Source organism: Brachyhypopomus gauderio, chromosome 13, assembly GCF_052324685.1.
Source record: "Brachyhypopomus gauderio isolate BG-103 chromosome 13, BGAUD_0.2, whole genome shotgun sequence".
NCBI lineage: Eukaryota > Metazoa > Chordata > Actinopteri > Gymnotiformes > Hypopomidae > Brachyhypopomus > Brachyhypopomus gauderio.
The window spans coordinates 16,067,323-16,086,199 of record NC_135223.1 but is presented as its reverse complement, the minus strand read 5'-3'; the positions used below and the strand labels follow the sequence as shown (position 1 = coordinate 16,086,199).

The 18,877-nt window shown below is 46.0% G+C and overlaps 1 protein-coding gene and 1 long non-coding RNA gene across 2 annotated transcripts in view; one reads left to right on the top strand and one right to left on the bottom strand.

Moving 5' to 3' along the window:
• kmt2ca (lysine (K)-specific methyltransferase 2Ca) overlaps positions 1 to 18,877 on the bottom strand; it is a 112,707-nt gene that overhangs the window by 22,438 nt on the left and 71,392 nt on the right. Inside the window, 19 exon segments of the mRNA XM_076971258.1 lie at positions 277 to 423; positions 1,185 to 1,379; positions 1,695 to 1,768; positions 1,843 to 2,069; positions 2,260 to 2,407; positions 2,754 to 2,888; positions 3,069 to 3,098; positions 3,527 to 3,661; positions 5,082 to 5,129; positions 5,497 to 5,595; positions 6,941 to 7,133; positions 10,035 to 10,159; positions 10,380 to 10,499; positions 12,690 to 12,818; positions 13,951 to 14,163; positions 14,430 to 14,510; positions 15,139 to 15,248; positions 15,678 to 15,842; positions 18,300 to 18,481. Coding sequence (XP_076827373.1) covers positions 277 to 423; positions 1,185 to 1,379; positions 1,695 to 1,768; positions 1,843 to 2,069; positions 2,260 to 2,407; positions 2,754 to 2,888; positions 3,069 to 3,098; positions 3,527 to 3,661; positions 5,082 to 5,129; positions 5,497 to 5,595; positions 6,941 to 7,133; positions 10,035 to 10,159; positions 10,380 to 10,499; positions 12,690 to 12,818; positions 13,951 to 14,163; positions 14,430 to 14,510; positions 15,139 to 15,248; positions 15,678 to 15,842; positions 18,300 to 18,481 — 2,556 coding nt within the window.
• Positions 11,394 to 15,144, top strand: LOC143474010 (uncharacterized). Its single transcript, XR_013120669.1, has 5 exons — positions 11,394 to 11,614; positions 12,032 to 12,083; positions 12,935 to 13,268; positions 13,967 to 14,198; positions 14,448 to 15,144. It is a non-coding gene; the product is annotated as an uncharacterized LOC143474010 (long non-coding RNA).

The window sequence follows — 18,877 nt, the reverse complement described above, 5'->3', positions numbered from 1 at the left end:
AAGAATGCTCTCTTTCCCTCATTCTCTAAATAAGTTTTGAGCTTTTAAAAATGAGTCATTAAGCCATGCAGGGAAAATGTGAATGTGTGCTTAATATGGTGATGACAAAATGTTTAAAGGCCGTTACAGTATGTTTCTGTCCAAGGGAAAAATATATCAGTTAACCAGTTTTCCTTCTATAACTTTACCTACTGATTTCTTTCTTGCACCTTATAAATTTGTCTACTGGTTCTTGGCAGATGAATGCCAGAACTGTGCCTCGCCTTGGGATCTTACCAGAGAATTTTTTCCACATCCTGCAGCTATAGTTGCCTGGTTGGAATGTCCAAAAAGGACGTCTTTATTTGTTGATTTTATGGCTTTGCTTTTTGGGACCTTTTCCTGCTGCTTCTTAAGGGGTCCCCACATCTGACTTAATTCTCCCTTTTCAATGCAAATTAAGAATTAGTACACTGTACGGCAATCCCAAATGTAAAGAAAGAAATGACCACTCAACCATGCATAACAACATTCTGCTATAGGCCATGTTCACTGTACACGTAATATTCACCATGCATTGCTGAGTTAGCCTAATTGGAAATGTTTAAAATAGTGTTGATATCCAGACTAAACTTTTTGTAATGGTTAGGACTTAGAATACTTTATATTCTGGCCCATGCACATGGCATGTGACTCTAAAACCATAATCGAATTAGTGCTGAGGCTGATCAGAAACAACGGAATTTTCCTCTAACTAAGGCCTGGAGACAACTGACCTAACTATAAACTTTTCTCTAAACCCATGTGCTATCCCCTCTTATCATGAGAATGAACAGCACATGATGACTTCATGAATTAGTTTGTTAATCACACTGAAAAACCAAATGTGGTTAATTCAATTAAAGGTGTTAGGGTGATCAAGCTGATCAACTGAGTTTTTTTAAAGCCAGACGCATGATCAGTGGTTGAAAAACCCAGCGCTGCATTGCCATAATTTTCCCATATAAAAAATTCAACCAAAAAAAATTTTTTTAATCAAATAAATAAACCACAATCCACCCCCCCCCCTTCAAAAAAGAAAAAAGCAACAAAAAAAAGAAAAAAAGAAAAAAGAAAAAAAAACTCAAAAATGAAAAAGGGTAAAAAAAAAAAAAAAGAAAAAAAAGAAAAACAAACCAAAAAAAAACCCCAGGGCTGTCAATCACCTGTCTGAACTTCCACTCCTGCTCATGCTCTGACTCCTTTTGTTTGAGAGGATCTTTGAAGAGCAGCTCGGTGTCCATGGAGACGGTTGGGTCGTATGGGTCAGGAGCTTGCTGCTGCAGTGGTCTCTTCATGGAGTCATTAGACAACTGAACTTTGTTAATGCGAAGGGCTGCTCGGTTATCCCGAGCCTTTTGCTGAAAAGCAGACAAACACATTCTTAAACTCTGAACAAACTCTAGTGTTCCCGACGTCCTGCTTGTCTGCATGGTTTATTTTTAAGAGTATTAAATTGTTTTATTATCTGACTTAATCTGTGTTTACTGAATATTTAATGGCTTACTGTTAGTTTGTCTTCTTTTGTGCCAGTATTTTTGTTAAAAGTAACACTAATTCCAGGGAAACAAATCCATTCCTCACTCAACAGAGTCCAAATAAATAAAGGTTGACTTGACACGACACAAAAGTACTTCATACAACAATCAAATTCAAACACACTGCTAAAATCTTACCACATATGGGGCTCTTTCCTGAGAACTAGCCTTTCTCCACAATTTCGCAATCTGCTTCACCCTAGTGGACCAATCTGTAAAGGAAAGTGGCACAGTTAGTCTCCAAACATCAGCTGCGTCCAATCAGTCGTTCTAGGGGTGTACCCACCTGGAAACTCCTCTCTTAGGTTGGGAAAGTTGACATTGGTGTAAAGTACAGGTGCCACAGTAGCCAACTCTCCGAGGGTCTCCTCCTTCTCCCACTTCAGGGTGCTCCTCTGGGCATTAGACATGGTTTCTGTGTCTGTCTCTGCTGAGGGAGCTGGGCCCGGCATGGGGACAGAAGAACTCCAGGGACCCACCATATCGCTGCCCATCTGGCTGAACTTCTTCTCCCTGTGGAGATGCATCTCAAGCTGTCATGCTCAAACATTTTCTTTTCTTCCTTTTACTTTTTTTTTTAAACACCTGAATTATTTTTCACTAGTGACTGAGTTCACTTCACTGTGGAATTTCTCAAACTCGAGAATGTGTCAACGTTAATTTGCCATCTCTGGTTGATGAGATGACGCAAATTCAGTCTCACCTCATGCTCTCAGGAAAAGGCATCCGGTGGATAGGAGAGAAAGTGCCAGAAACACCAGCTCCAGGCATCATGGGATTTGGAGGAAAGACAGGGTTTGGATCCATCATCCCATTCACCACAGGCATGCGAGGAAACATTCCACCATCTCCTGCAATTGAAATCATGAAGATATACTTACACTAATAAATGAGCATTGTAGCGCATGCAGTGTACATTTGATATAGTGAGTATTAGTTACAGCATGCTGTGATAGGGTATCAAGTGCTTTGGTTTAAATGACTGACTAGGCTGGTGTTCTGTGTAGCTCAATATTTGGGCTAGCAAGAAACTTGGAGCTCAAATTAAAGATAGCGCAAAGTAGACAAACATTCTTAGGATTCAAATCTAGACTGCATTCAGCTGAACCACATAGTTTGCTAACCAATAAGTTCAACAGCTGTATGCTTCCACATCTGTTCCTGTGTACACAGCAAAGAGAGCGCTGAAAGACGCACCTGGCCCTTGGTGGGGCATGGTTAGGACTGGTGCATTGGGGGCGGAGCTTGGCGGCTGTGGGAGCTGAGGTGATTGGCTGGTGTTTGGGCTGAGCACTGCTGTGAACAAGTCTTCCACGTCTTTCCCCTCTAGTTCTAAAAGGACACAGAGCATCTAGCTTTTAAATTCTCCAGTATGTACCCCAAGTAACACATGCTCAGGTCTCTCAGAGCTAGGTAAAATCTGCACAAGATAAACAATGTGCCAAACCTCTATGAAGACCTTTCCATTTTGAATCGGAATGGCTGCAAAATGTGTAGAAAAGAGGTACCAACCTGGAATCTGAAGCTTGCTAAGAATGGCCCCTAAAAATTAGAGATATACAAAATATAAGTAAGATGGCCATTTCATCTGTGCTTTGGCAATTCTTACTGAGAACAGTAAGAACTAGTTATACTAGTAATTACATTCGTTCTCATCAGCGTTAAACACCTTGAAGGCACAATTTTAAACTTTTATTAAATCTCCTTATATTTCTGTGTTTTACAGAAAATATATTTAACATGGTTGGGGCAGCTAGGCTGTGATGACGTCTAGTGATTCGTTTATGTTTAAAAAAGAAACTGACGAGATCCGCTGCTCACTGACATTTAAGAACACTTAAAAAGCAGTATCAACCTTTTCCTCAGGCAAATTGGGATTAAATTTAACTTAAAATTCACCCCTTCGCTTTGAGATCTTAAGTGTCTTTGGTGCAGTTATTAAAGGACATGTGTGAGTTAGGTATGCGCACCATCAGTCACCATCTTGTCCAGCTCAGGGCTGAGAATCACATCCAGGGACTCCTGCAGCTGCCGAGGTCCCCGGGCAGGGGCAGACTGAAGGGGGCCTGAAGGGTCTTCAGGGACAGCCCCGATGTCCAAAGCAGCTAGAAGCAAGAGGGGGCATTTAGTACTCATTAGTTTCATGCTTAGACAAGGGCATCTAGTGAATACTCAAAAACCAAATCCCATGGGGGCTTGGGGGTGTTGGCGTGGAGGAGAAGAAAAATTCCCAGAGCTGTCAAACTAGAAGCTTAAAATCAGTGTTGACAACCAATTTATTTTCTACTGGGTCTGAGTGTTCAGTCAGGGGGAAGAAGAAAAAAACAACAAAACACACGCGTGCGCACACACACACACACACACACACACACACACACAAGCGGAGAGGAAGAGAACCGTGAGGGCCGATCCTTCATGTCACGGTAAAAAAAAAAAAAAATCTTTCACATTTCTGTTTCTTCTCCCTCACTCACCCTTCTCCTTAGCTCAATTTCCCCAAAAATAACAAGAAACTAATTTGTGTAGCTTCTCCAACCAAGTGTGAAGAAAAAAGAAAAACCTCAGCCCACCCTCCAAAATAGCCATTCTTTCATCATCATGTATCCTGCCATATTAAAATAGATGAGGCCTTAATCAATGGGAAAAAACACAGCAGGCAATTGCAATGATTAATCATAATAAATGCTGTCACCAACATCAAAAGGCGAGACTCAAGGCTTGGGAAAGCTGGGTGAAACCACTATATTCAGGTGGGGGGAGCTTTGTAGGGGGCAACTCAAAGGGTAGAAGTAAAGTAAGAAGTTAAATTATATTTTTATATTTTGAAATGCACCAACTTTATATCTTAAAAAAAGAAGAACCATTAAGCAACAACACATTAACAGTTTCCTATGGCCTAACACAGTATAGTTATATCTTCCTCACAAGCTTGAGTTGCGAGTTTGAGCTCACAAACCTATTCAGTTTACTCAACAGTGCCATTACTCCATGGCTAGTTGGAGTAACTGAGTGTGTCCTTGTGAGCTAAAGGCCAAGTGCACTGAATGCTAGCCTGACCTTTTATATGCTCCGTTCTGCCACCGTTATCACACACACACACACACACACACACACACACACACACAAGTTGAGAGACAATGAGAGGACTTGCTGAATTTATCTGCCTTTACTACTGATCCAGCACTCCCTAAATCACACAGACTTTTCAAGGTGAAGACCAGACATAAAAAATCTGTGAACGGTTTCGTTTTCAGCTCAGTTTGAAACCCAGCACAGAGCAACATGCGGTTCAAAAGTGGTTAGTGTTACATCAAAGGGAGAGAGAAGTCGGGGAGAGCAGAAGAGGGTGAGAGTGTGTGCCCATGTGTGAGGAGTGGAGGAGACGGCAGGGGCAGGTGCATGCACAGAGAGGAAGTGGAAGTGTGAAGGCTCTGCTCTGGGGGAGGGGAGGAGTTAGCAGAGAGGGCGAGAGAAGAAGACAACTCTACTCCTACAGCTACGGAGCTTCTGCATCCAAGATCTTACCGAACACAGAGGGGGAGCTGTCCACCTGGAAAGGACATAAATCAAGACCTACGGCAGCCCAAACCAGATATAAAAAAGACAAGAAAAAGAAAAAACCAAAGCATTATAAATTTGAAATCAAACCCAAAACAAAGCAATGCAAAGCAGACAATAAACAAAAGAGCACAAAATAAGATGCACGGCGAGCAACGGGAAACAACGCAAACCAGGAAAATTACAATGAAGCAAAAAAAAAAAAAAAAAAGTTCAATAAAACATGAGAACAACATTACAGAGGAAAACTGATAAAAGAAGATGGCGGCGCCCCGGGAGTGGTGCTGACTTTCCCCAGTGTGAGCAAGTTAGCTAGCGCTTTAGCAGCAGGGGACAAGGCTGGGACCCATAGCCAGGGACGCCGCTTGGCATTGGGGTCTACCTGAATTGTGCTCTGGCTTCACCAGGTCATCTGACAGCATCCCCAGAAGATCGTCGTCTGACTGTAGAACCAGCTCGGCTAAAGGATCCTCTGCACTGGCTGGAGATTGAGAAGATAGGGGTTTCTGAGCCTATAAGTATCTTCGCAATGTACCGAAAAACAGACCACCAGGGTGGTAGGGGCTAGGAAAATTGAAAGATTTTTTGCTCAATTCTAAATAATAATAAGCACGTAAATATAAAAGATAATGCTACTTATTATAGTAGCATTTTTATGTCAAACGGACAAATTCCAAAAACAAAACGCTAACAGCAAATAATGCCACAAATTACAACCAATAAGGGCTAAAGAGAAAGGAAAATCAGAACAAAGAACCTCAGAGCACTATTTGCTAAACACAGACTTGCCACAAAGGCCTTAAGCGGAGGGGGAAACACGGTGTCGAGAGGTTCAATCAGAGGGTAAAGGGCAGTTCCGAGCCTTTTGTGTCCCGCAGGACAAACAGGCAGCCCTGAAATCCTGCAGTTCGGGGGCAATTTCTCCCCGAACGAAGACGAGAGAAGAGATCACACCATGTGCCATAGCTGCTGGGCTCCTGGCAGCCAGCGGGGGAGAGGACATGGAAGTGCAGAGCTGGTGGACTGGGGAGAGGGGGCGTGGTTCAGGCGGGGCTACTGCTGAGGGCTGGGGAGAGGGGGCGTGGTTCAGGCGGGGCTACTGCTGAGGGCTAGGGAGAGGGGGCGTGGTTCAGGCGGGGCTAGTGCTGAGGGCTGGGGAGAGGGGGCGTGGTTCAGGCGGGGCTACTGCTGAGGGCTGGGGAGAGGGGGCGTGGTTCAGGCGGGGCTACTGCTGAGAGGGGGCGTGGTTCAGGCGGGGCTACTGCTGAGGGCTGGGGAGAGGGGGCGTGGTTCAGGCGGGGCTACTGCTGAGGGCTGGGGAGAGGGGTGCCCACGGCTGCTGTGCCGAGTGTACATGAGGGATGACAAAACTGAGGATGAGGACATGCAATCTTGAAGTGAATGAAGTGGCTGAAACAAACTTCCCCACCCCCATAAAAGAGGAGATACAAATAGATAATGTGAAGGCGCCAAAAGGTTTGTGTGCAAAAATACTGTAATATATGTAAAGACCCTGATGTCTGGAGTTCCACTGTTGGATTTTGTGTTTAAGGTGACCTGATAAAGGTCTCTCCCTGCAGACCAAGACCAAAACCCAGAGCTGGAAGATGGGGCAGTGGTCGAGAGGCTGCTGTCTCCCGCCAAACAATGGTGGGCAGTGCACAATAAACGTACGAGCATCTGTAAATGCTCCCGAGTGACTGTGCACATGACCGTGCAATGCTTACCAGAGAGGTAGAGCGGGAGAGAGAGAGAGAGAGAGAGAGAGAGAGAGAGAGAGAGAGAGAGAGAGAGAGAGGTGACAGCAGACACACGAATGAACGTACGCAGGGTCCCCGCTTTGGCAGAGACGGGTGTGACCGCAGAACTGAGCAGAGGGTCAGAGGACGAGTCCAGGAAGCTGGCGCTGGGCAGCTTGTGGTCTGCGTGAGCTGTCTCCTCCTCCACCTCTGCGCTCGTCTCCAGGGTCTGCTTCGCCTGCTTGCTCTTACACAGGAGCTCCTTCCCAAAGAAAGCCTCCTGCACCATGCAAACGCACACACACACACAGGAAGTGATGTACACACGTACAGAAACACACACACAGATTCAGTTCTGCTAACACTGGATGCCCATATATCACACACCCCTCACAAAAGGTTTGGGATATTTGGCTTTCGGGGGAAATTTATGGTAAATGTAAAATGTTCACACTACAGTGATACTGTATTAGGAAAGTAGGGCATTTAAGTAGACGCATGCTATGGTGAGTTCTCAAACAATTTACTGAAACAAAAGCTAAGAATAGTGGGTATAAGCCAACAAAAAATGTCAATGTCTCAATAATTCATGGATCCATGTGCATCAATTAGAAGCTTGACAACGACATCTCATGTTGTTCAATAGTCAACTTATTGTCTGCTGAAGCATGGCATCCCAATCTCGGGTGCCCTCGGGTCACTGAGGTTCTGGGGTACAGAGTTACGAGCTTCTACATGGCGACTCAGTGGATCCTATAGGTTTTCTATGGGATTCAGGACTAGAGAAAGTGCAGACCACTCCATCTGAGGTTCCCCAGTCTCCAGCAGCCGTACCCTTAATGATGCAACCTCAATGAGCTGGAGCATCACTGGAGATGGAGTCGTCCATTAAAATGAAACTAGAACGGTGTTGTTCAGAAGCACATTGACTGGATTAATGATGTTATTCAAGTAGTAGGGACATGTCACCCTACCATTCACAAAGTGTAGGGCAGTTCTGTATTGACTAGACACACCTGCTCACACAAACACCACCACCTCAACCAAAGTCTCATATGGTGACAACAGTGGCTGAAGCGCTCCTTGATGTCTCGAACGTCGACTTTCATCAGTGAACAGCACTGAGGCCCACTGGTCCCTGGTCCAGCGTAAATGCTCCCAGGCCCATATAAGACTATGACGCCTATGCCTGGTGGTGTGGTCAGATACCCTTGCACGTCGTCTAGCATGCGGACTAGCGGTTTCAAATGGTCTGACATCGAACTTGGGTGTCTCTGACTTCCCTTAAATGTGCCTGGAGTTGTGTGGCATTGATCATCCTGTTCCGCAGGGCACTGTTCACAAAGAAGCAGCCATCAGTGTGGAATGTGGCCAAAGGAGACACTTCTCTGCCTTTCTGTGATTCTTCCAGTCTCTCTGTATCTCTGTTGCAACCAGAGGTGATACTCTGACACTCTAAGCTGAGTGACCACTTCCGGCTGAGAACATCCTGTTTAAAGCTTCGCAATGGCGAGGTGCTGTTGATCAACTGTGAGGTGTCGTCTCGGACTCATGATGTCAAAATATGAACAGCATGAAGAGGAGAACCATTTAAATACCAATTCTAACTGAACCAAGAAATGTATCGGTCAAGTCATATATCAAACATTTGTAGTGAATGTTTCTGTTAAGCTCCTTGGAGAACAGCCAGTTGTGCAAAAAGTACTTAAACACTGAACAGTTGAACATTCAAAATTTTAGAGAAGGACGTATTACGTTCACCTGTAAAGTTTAGTGTTAATTTTGCAAGTTCATCCTGAAATTCATTCCAAAAGCCAACTTATATAAACTCTCTCTGTCACACACACACACACACACACACACACACACACACACAAAATAACTCACATAACTCACAAAATAAATCACAATTGACAGCACAGAATCATTAATCCCTTTGTTCGGCCTGTCAATGCAGAAACGCCAACCAAAGGCAGCTCTAACAGCACCTACTGTAATCGTCACCACCACAACTTCACAACTCCATCTAGTACAGAGCTACACCCAGGCCAGTTTGGCATGAACACAGAGAACCCCGAGCCCAATCCTCCCTGCCAGGCCCGTGACTAACTGAATCAGGCTGCCTTTCTGCTATCGGGCCCCAGCAGGAGTGGGACTGGGTAGTGTCTCGTGGGCCCAGACAGAGTGTGGGATGCGTAAAGACCACAGTGGGCCACAGAGCTGCAGTCCTCTCCCGCAGAGTTACAGACACTCCACCACAGGCAACTGTCCCAGTGGGCCACAGTTACAGGCTGCCTTAAGACAGCTGGGACTGAAAGAGTGAGGCAGGTGTGCGTCTGTGTATATATAATACATAGATGGAGGGAGGGAGGAGGAGAGAGAGAGACAGTAGCATTTTGACTGGAAGCTGTTATGCAAGCAATATGTATCTGGAGAACGGACTACAGATTCAGATGATGTGCATCACACGTGAATACACACATGAATACATGCGGGTGCACGTTCTCTTTAAAACAAACCTTCAAACATACACGTGCACATACAAATGTTAATGATGCACTCCCTGGATAAATAATTTCACCATATCTAACAGCTCCCAACTATCAATCTGACTACACCCTGCTGTACTGAAACATTAAACGCCTAATGCGCTGGGATTTAAATAATAGATTAAAGTCGTGTCTCTGGTGAGGACCTTTAAGCTTAATTTGAGGCTTGCAGAACAAGAAAAACCTGAAGTGACAGCTGATGTACTTAATGTGCAGCTGGCTAGTGGAGCAGCAAGCTCAGGATCCCATGCACAGCGTCTCACGTGCAGCGTCTCACGCGCACACACTCGCATCGTTCAAAGCAAACTGTGTCCAGCCAGAGGCCTCAAGCACACAGCCAGGCTGGTGTTTCATCAACACAGTGCTGAACAGCTGAAAGATGGCCTCATAATCAGACCTAGTAATGGGCTCATAATCAGACCTAGTAATGGGCTCATAATCAGACCTTTTATTTTTAGTTTTTTGACCATCGCTTGTCCCAAGATTCAGTCTATTCACAGGAAAGGGTGCTGTTTGCCGAGCAATTTGTTCTTATTCATCACTGTTTATTTGTGCCTGCGTGTGTTGATGTATGTTGAATCCTACAGCTGCAAGACAGAGCAGAGGAGAGCAGATGCCATGCTCTGCAGTACCTGGAGATAAGAGGGGAACTCCTCCTCTAATTTGGTCTTCTTTTTCCTGTATCTCTTCTTGACCTTCTCCAAAGGTTCAGCCACAGGGGGTGTCTCCTCCACAGGGGTGTCCGGTTCATTCCAGCCTAGGAAACAGCAGGGTGTTAAGAGCAGGGGCTTCCCACCTTATTGCTCCATACAGGCTCAGTGCTGGTCTAATACACTAGGTACAAGCCCCTCAAACGTGTGGAAGGGAAAATTTACGCCCAGCCCTGGAGTACAACAGCAGATAAAACCCCCTAAATGAGTGTGGGTACCAGGACTGGGACAGAGAAGGCACTGCACCATGAGACACGTCTCCCCTACCTTCTTCCTTCACCATGGGATTCTCTGTGAGAGATCCAGTGGAATCCTTCCTGATCAGGGATCGCTTAGATTTGCCTTGACCAGTCTTGCCCCTCTGACGAACCATAAACCCACCAATACCTGACGAGAGCAAAAGAGATTAAAACTAACTAACAAACAAACAAACAATCCAGCCCACTACAAGTTGAGGAGCAGCAGGAATGAAACTCCAAACCAGGTGATGGACGCAGTTTGGGATTAATAATGTGGGACAGTGACAGTGAAATCCTGACATTAATCTCCATTATTCAGGATGACGCATGAGGTACAGGCCTGCGGCAGGGTGATTCATCTTGGCTCTCCGTTATGCTCTCCAATCCAGGAACCATTTCAGGTGAGCCTATTTCGGGAGAGCCAGATCGGCACAGTCTGGCCCACACACACCCCACTCCAACCCCCACCGCCTTGACTCTCTAAGAGGCCGCCGTGTGCTCATACGCGCCGTGTCCTTGGCAGTGGGACACATGCTTCCATCTGATTTATGGGTGGAGAAATACAGATAACAGTAGCCCCACCCACAGGACAGAACTGCCAGCCCTTCAAAACATCAACATCAGAATATATAAAGAATGACAGTATGATACCCACTCAGGGACTATAAAATTTGTCTAATGACAATGGCTGGCAATAGATTTGACCTTTGGCTGTTCTGTGAGATTGTTGGAGGTCAAAATATGAAGAAGGAAAAAAAAATGTCAGCAACTTTTTCTTTATGGTCCTGTTTGACGCATCCAAATTCAGAAGGGTGCATTATTTATCCTTTTTTTGGTCTTATATTTTTTGATGAAGCACTTGTGTGGTCTCCAACATTGTTTGCTGTGCTAAGCTAACCATCCTGTCATCAGTGTGCCAGAGACATAGACGCACGATTCAAGCCACGTCTCAGTATTCTGATTTATTTAGATTTTCCAGAACCACGCTGCTTGGCTTTATGGGATTCCCCAATCTTTTAGTCCTCACACTGATGGACAGACCATTCCAGATGCAAAAAAAGAGCAGCCAATGGTTCAGTTAGCTCCTGTCCCCTAAACAGGAAATATTTTAAAAGGGCAGCCGTTTCTACAGACTTTACCCAACACGGACATACACACCCTACGATTACAGCTGCTTATCTGTACTTTAACATTATGGTCACCGTTTCGAACAACAGATATAACTTGGGAAAGTGCACTGCTCAGACCAACTGCACCAAAAAGGTATTTAAGATGATCATTTTCTTCTATACTGCTGAATGAGCAGAGAAAAAAAACGTAATCTAAAAACAGGTAGTAGGCATCTACCCGTTTGTGTGAGCATGTATGTGTGGTGCAGACATGTGCTGTTCACGTGAGCGTGTGTTTAAACACTTTCGTGCAACACATGCAGGACTATGTGGAGAAAACGCTGTGATTGATAAATGGTCGATTACTCAAGGTGGAAATACCTTCGCATTAAAGCTGACAATCTGCACTGTAACCTTTGTCAGCGTTTCATTTCAGTTCCACACGGCTAGGGTACAGAGCCCAAAGTGAACATATTCTAAGGTGTTATTACAGTTTGGGTGAAAGAATATATGTGCTTAAGATGTCAAATGTGCCTAAATCTGTCCGACATCCGTGTGTGTGTGTTATCAGGGTGGAACCTTTACTCTGACGCTCAGTTTGGGAGCTGGATGGTCCGACCGAGGTCTGTGTGGCCAAAAGCAAACTAAACCAAAACCCAACAGCACAAACTGCACATCTGATTTTGAAAACATTTTAAGTGCACACACGATAACAGGGATCCCTCTGGGGCTGGAGAATTAGCGCGGCAGTCTTAGTCTCAACGGCTCGGCAGCACAAGATAACACAGATGATGCAACGAGCCACTGAACTCAAGCCCAGAGACCTACTGTACTGAAAGAGAGCAGTATCACTATAGGTGGTGGGAAAATATTAAACGTACAGGAAGAAAAAGAAGGGGGGGGGGGGGGGGGTGCAGTGGAAAGAGATTACTTTTTCTAGGCTCAGAGGAAAACCCGCCAGGGCTAGGAGCAAGGCATTGTGGGATATGCTAGTTAGGGGCTGGTGTGTGCAGCCACACCATTTCACACTCCAGTGGAGCTGTCCTGTCTGATAAGTGCACCTCTCTTTCCCTTCCGCTCTCCAGTCCTCTCCTAAACACTCACTCCCTCCCTTTTTCCCTCCGTCTCCATCTTTTTTCACCCTACCCTCCGTGTTTCACTTCCCCTCCCTACTCCACCCGTCCTTCTTTCTTAACTGCTCTGTCCGTCTTGTCTCTGCTCTTCCTCACCCGGTCGGTAGGGTTTCCTCTTCCTCTTCTTCATGCTGTCGACCCCATCTGCTCCCTTAAGGTCGTCATCATTGTGTTCTCTCTCAGGACTGGAGTCAGACTTCCCATCACACTCCATCACATCCACCTCTGAAACACATCCCAACACAGACACACACAAACGCAGATGCATATTAAGCATTAATTTACCAGGTTAACACACATGAGCCATGACTAAAGTCTGCATCTGTGTTCTATGACTCCAGCTTCTGTGTCCACAGCACTGAAATAATCAGAGTTTCTTGCCTGCTGCCCTCAAATACCCTTTCAACGGATGCAATTTAAGGTCTGGCGATCAATAAGCCCACTGTATATGGAAGCTGTTGCCTGGAGCCCGTATGGCGTAGCTGCAGGGTGGGACTGAGGGGGTTAATCATGCGCTCCCCCCGTGCTTGCTGTACAGTCAGGGCTTGATGGATGGGACAGACATTACTCCAGGACCAGGTCAGCCTCTCATAACCGCATCGTCAAGGCAGGTACAATCTGCTGACTGCTGTTGTCAAAGGCCTTCTTCCCTCTCCAAGGCAAATGTATTAAAAGGTTAGTCCCCCTAAAATCCGTGACCCACAACCCCCAGCCCATCTCTCTCTCTCTCTCTCCTTATTCTTCTCCCTCTCCTAGTCTTTGCCCTCGTTCAGCCTTCCTCCTCCATCTGCTCATCACTCATCCTCTCTGCCCATACCTCCCTCCCTCCCTCCTCCCTTTCTACCCTATCCCTCTCATTCTTTCAAGCACATTCCTCTCCGTCCTTTGATATAAATTTGCTCTACTCTATGGCAGAGACATGAGTTATTTGTTTATTTATTTTTTGCCTCTCTATATAGAGGTACTGTTATGTTTACTGCTCCCTCGTTGCAGTCTTTATGATCATGTGCTTCCACAAAGGGACTAGAAGTTCTAGAAATCGTCCCTCACTGACAGTACTGAGCAGGAATGCTGCACAGCTCAGATACACCAAACATGTTCATAATACTTAAAGCTCTGTTGTACTGATTATGAATCTCAATTCACCTGAAATCCAATGACCAAGAAGTAAAACATATAAAAAACATATATTATATATATACGTGTGTGTATATGTGTTATAACTGTCACTCCACTTCATCACAGCTGCATGTGCTGTCACACACATGTGCACACGCAGCCCTGCTCTCTAACCTATGCCCTCACCAAGGGAGAGCCCCAACTTTCACACACTCACACCGACACTCCCCTCCCCTACCTCTGCTGTCGTCCAGGTCTCCCTCACGGGACAGCTCAGACTGTGGGTCTGGAGGAGTCTGGAGCACGGCTACACTGTTCTGGTTGATGATCTTGAGCTTGAGTTTGGGTTTGGGTCTCCGGCGCCGGACCGCGGGCACAGACAGACTCTGCAGCTGGCACAGGCCCAACTCGGTCAGACACACGCCGTCCTGAGTGTACGTTTTCTGGAAGTCTGAGAGGAAGACGGAATCAGGAGGTACACAGGAGGTAGGTAGCTCAGTATTAAGAACTAGACTACTGCCGTTTTTACTGTCAATCACTACCATACTGTCCCTGCTTAAATACAAGCACTTTTCTCCCTTCAAAAAACTCCACTGTACAGCAAGACTAGCCAATACAATAACATAATTTCCAGTCAAAAGGCCTGCAAATGATTCCTAAAGGGAACTGATAGGAGTCGCTCATTTGAACATGTCTTCTGAACAGCAGATGCATTACCATGTTCCTTCATTTTAGACACGATCTGAGCCATCGGGGGGTCGCTGGTGGCCACGAGCTTCACCCCAACGCCAGGTGGGCCTGAGGACAAACAGAAGAGCGCCGTCACACCCTCAGACACTCACTGGATGTCATTCGCACAGACAACCGAAGCTACGCGCGAGCATCGCGAATCACGCTTCAGGTCTATCCGCTCCTGTGATAAGCCAGATCTGGCTCCGTCTGCGCTTCCTTGAGAAAAACGCTGAGGTGGCCTTGCGTTAGCTGAGCACGCCCATCGGCTTCAGTTCTGTGGATTACCTCGAAAACAGCGGGGCCCGGCAAAGCACCTGGTGCTTACTGCCAACCTAATCCATCCCACCTGACTCTAGTGCTGCAGCATTATGAAGACATGACTCTTCATCGGGTCTACTGGGTTTGGAGCTAAACTCTGCAAGACATTGATTCTACCATGTAGACAGGGGTGGGCATCAGGACTCCAAATGCTGAGATTAAGCAGTCTAGATTAGGCTGGTTAGATTCACATTACAGTTTGCCTGGTTCTTGATGACCATAACTGCATTGTTATTAAAATGTTTACATCTGTTTGATCAAGAAAGCTCCATTGTACTGCAAATGAGACACACAAATGTACTGCAATGTACAAATGTCCGTTGTATTGCACATGCGTTTCCACACAAAGGGAGTGGTTGGGCTGCAGGACTCTAACCGTGGGTGGGGGCGGTCAGCATTCTGCACATGGTGCAGTCGAAGCCGTCGTCCGCTGCGTTCTCCACTTCCTCGTCCGAGTTCAGGCCCTGACAGGACGCATGCATCCACCTACAAACCAGGGAAATGTAATCAAGCTCCAAGCTTACTACCGAAACAAACATTTACAAGAAATTAGACAGGGGCCACTTCAGTGCCAGGCCACCTGCTAAAGTCAACAAGATGTTATCACGAACACAGCAGGGTACGAAACTCAAATCGCAGAGGACCACTGCTCTCGCAATCGATTGTTTTTCCTGTTCCAACATGCCTAATCCAACTCATCAATATTGAAGTGATTACACTGCTATAACCCTCCAAGATTAAAGTTAGAAAAACCTGCTGTAAACGGTAGCAAGCCTACACATGAAAACTGTCCAAGTGTAATAAACAATTACAGTTTCCTCCCTCAGAGGGATTTAGGATCGTCTCCGCCCCCCTGCCTCCCCAGACCCCCCCCGTATGACGAGGGGGCACCTGACACAGAGAGGAAGTTCCCACCTGTCACACTGCCGGCACTGCAGGACCAGCTCCTCCTCTCTGTAGCTGCGGGCACACACCGGGCACACTTCCAGACTGGCACACGGACCACACTGCGTGTAGTTATTCTGCCAATCACAGCGCAGGCCAGGGGAAGTGGTTGCACACTGAATGCACGAGACGCACCTTTGGGGGGAGCGTGAGAAAACAGATCATGTGATTACAGGATCTCTCTCTCTCCCTCACACACGAACACACACGCAGGCACATTATCTACACGGGCTATTTTCACTATTTCCATTACAGCAAATGAACGATATCTACACCTAAACGAACTAAACCTATTCAAAACATCTTAATATGTCTTCCAATCTGCTCTCATATATATATATATATATATATATTAATTTGTATATTTGTATACTATATATAATTAAATAAATACTCCCCCCCACCCCCCCCCCCCCCCCATCCAAATCTCAATTTCTAAAGAGTAAAGTGTTTCTCTCCAAAAACTGAGAATCAAGTGCAAAAGTCTGCTTTTGCCCTCTTCTTCTTGCAGAACTCCACCAGTTGAGAGGTTGGAGGGACATTCGGCATGTATCGCCCACTTAAGACCTTGACACAGCATTTCTATGGGATCCGAACTTTGACTGGGCCAGTCCAAACTGCAAATCTTCTTTTTATTAAGTCATTCCTTGGTAGTTTTGCTGGAATGCATTGGGTCGATGTCTTGCATAATCCATTTCTGTCCCAGCTTCAACTTCATGACTGATGGGAGGAGATTCTGGTCTAGAATTTGTTGAAAGTCCTTGGAATTGATGGTTCCCTGGATAATAGTCGTCAGAGGCAGAAAAGCAGGCCCAGACCATCACATTTCCACCACCACGCTTCACTGTTGGAAGGAGGTTCTTCTCTTTATATGCAGTGCTGACTTTTTTATAGACGCAAGTAGAATTATCCCAGATGCAGCCAGAGAGGTCTGCAACTCTCTGGAGGTGATGTGTTGGTTGGCCTTCACCTGAATTATTTTTCTGGTGCTTCTGGTGATTTTCCACTTCTGAGCAGAGTTGTGGTGATACTGAGTGCCCTCTATTTGTAAATTATTTGTCTTACAGTGGATGGATGGAGCTGGAGTCTTTTGGAGATGGCTCTCAGTCTCCGCTTTAATTCATCTCAAAAGTGTTCTATTGGATTGAGGTCAGGACAGTCAAATTCATCCACACCAATCTCTGCCATCCATGTGTTTATGGACCTTGCTTTGTGCACTGGTGCACAGTCATGTTAGAAGAGGAAGGGACAAGCTCCAAACTATTCCCACAAAGTTGGGAGTATGAAATTGTCCAAAATGTATTGGTTTGCTGAAGCATTCAGAGTTCCTTTCACTAGAACCAAGAGGCCAAGCCTAGCTCCTGAAAAAACCCCCACACCATAATCCCGCCTCCACCAAACTTTACACTTGGCACTATGCAGTCTGACAAGTACCGTTCTCCTAGCAACTGCCCAGACTTCATCAGCTTGCCAGATGGAGAAGCGTGATTCGTCACTCCAGAGAACGCGCCTCCACTGCTCTAGAGTCCAGTGGTGGTGGGCTCTACACCACTGCATTCAATGCTTTGCATTGCACTTGGTGATATATGGCTTGAATGTAGCTGCTCAACCATGGAAACCCAATCCATGAAGCTCTCTGCACACTGTTCTTGAGCTCATCTGAAGGCCAAATGAAGTTTGGATGTCTGTAGTGATTGACTCTGCAGAAAGGCGACCTTCGCTCTTCACACCATGCGCTTTAGCATCTGCTGCCCACGCTCCGTCAGTTTACGTGTCCTACCACTTCAGGGCCGAGTTGCTGTCGCTCCCAAACACTTCCATTTTCTTATAATACAGCTTGCAGTTGACTGTGGAATATTTAGGAGCGAGGAAATTTCACGACTTGTTGCACAGGTGGCATCCTATCACAATTCCACGCTGGAATTCACTGAGCTCCTGAGAGCGACCCATTCTTTCACAAATTGTTTGTTACAACAGTCTGCATCCCTGGATGCTTAATTTTATACACCTGTGGCCATGGAAGGGATTCCAATCATTTCGATGTGTGAGCAAATACTTTTGGCAATATAGTGTAATCAATGCAAATTAATACCTAAGCAGACAGACACTGCACTATGTGTTCTATGGCCCTGTGGCCGGCAGTGCTGGACTCCACCCATATGTTCATGAAAATGTGTGCGGCACAGGATCAAGTGTTCTACCCCTAAAAAAAAACACAAAAAACAGCGAGATGGCAGAGGCCCAGCTGAAGCTGAGCTGGCCTGCATCACATGGCAGTGTAAACGGTGCTCTGATGGACCGGGGATTATGTCTGACATTACACCACATATGAAGAGAAACCCTGAGACAGCAGCTTAAGCATTAATAGCCATGACTGTTGAAGTAATAAAAAGAGTCAAGAGTGTGATGGAGAGAGAGAGTGAAAGACAGGAAGATACACATACAGAAAGAGATGCAGACGGATGCAGGTAACTAACTAGGTGTGTGCGCTTGTGTGTGAGAGAGAGTGAATGACAGAGACAGAGGGAGGGTTAGAGGAGGACAGAGAGCTAGACAGAGAGAGGTAGAGAGAGAAAAATCGAGCTCATTTACCATTTGCACTTCCAGCTGCCCTTGGGTACGTTCTGTAAGGGTGGATCCAGGCAGTAGGTGTGGTAGCTGATATCACAGTCATCACACAGTAGCAAGCGGCCAGGATCAGTGGCCTGGCCACACGCCTCACACACCGTACACTCCAAACAACGCCAGCCTTTACTCAACATCACCTTATTGATCTGCAATACACAAACACGCACGCCCACGCAAACGTACACACGCAGGTGTGCCAACACACATGCACAAACACACGTACACACAGCGCAAGAGGTCAAAGGTTACGCAAAGGTTCGTTTTCAGGGCCAGAGCTAATCTGAGAAGATTCGACATGTGATTAGGTGTCCACAAGTTGAGACGCACTGCCATTACCAGATCAACAGACGCTTGTAGGGAGGAATCAATCAACCTTACTCACCTACCCAATCTCACGCCCAATTAAATAATCAATTAAGAAGGTCTGCATTCGAAAGTACATATCATCTAACAAACTAACAAAAGCCACACCATTGGTGTGTTACACTAATCCCCCACAGCAACAGCCGGTTATCTAACGAAAGCTTTTCTATGGAGAAAAA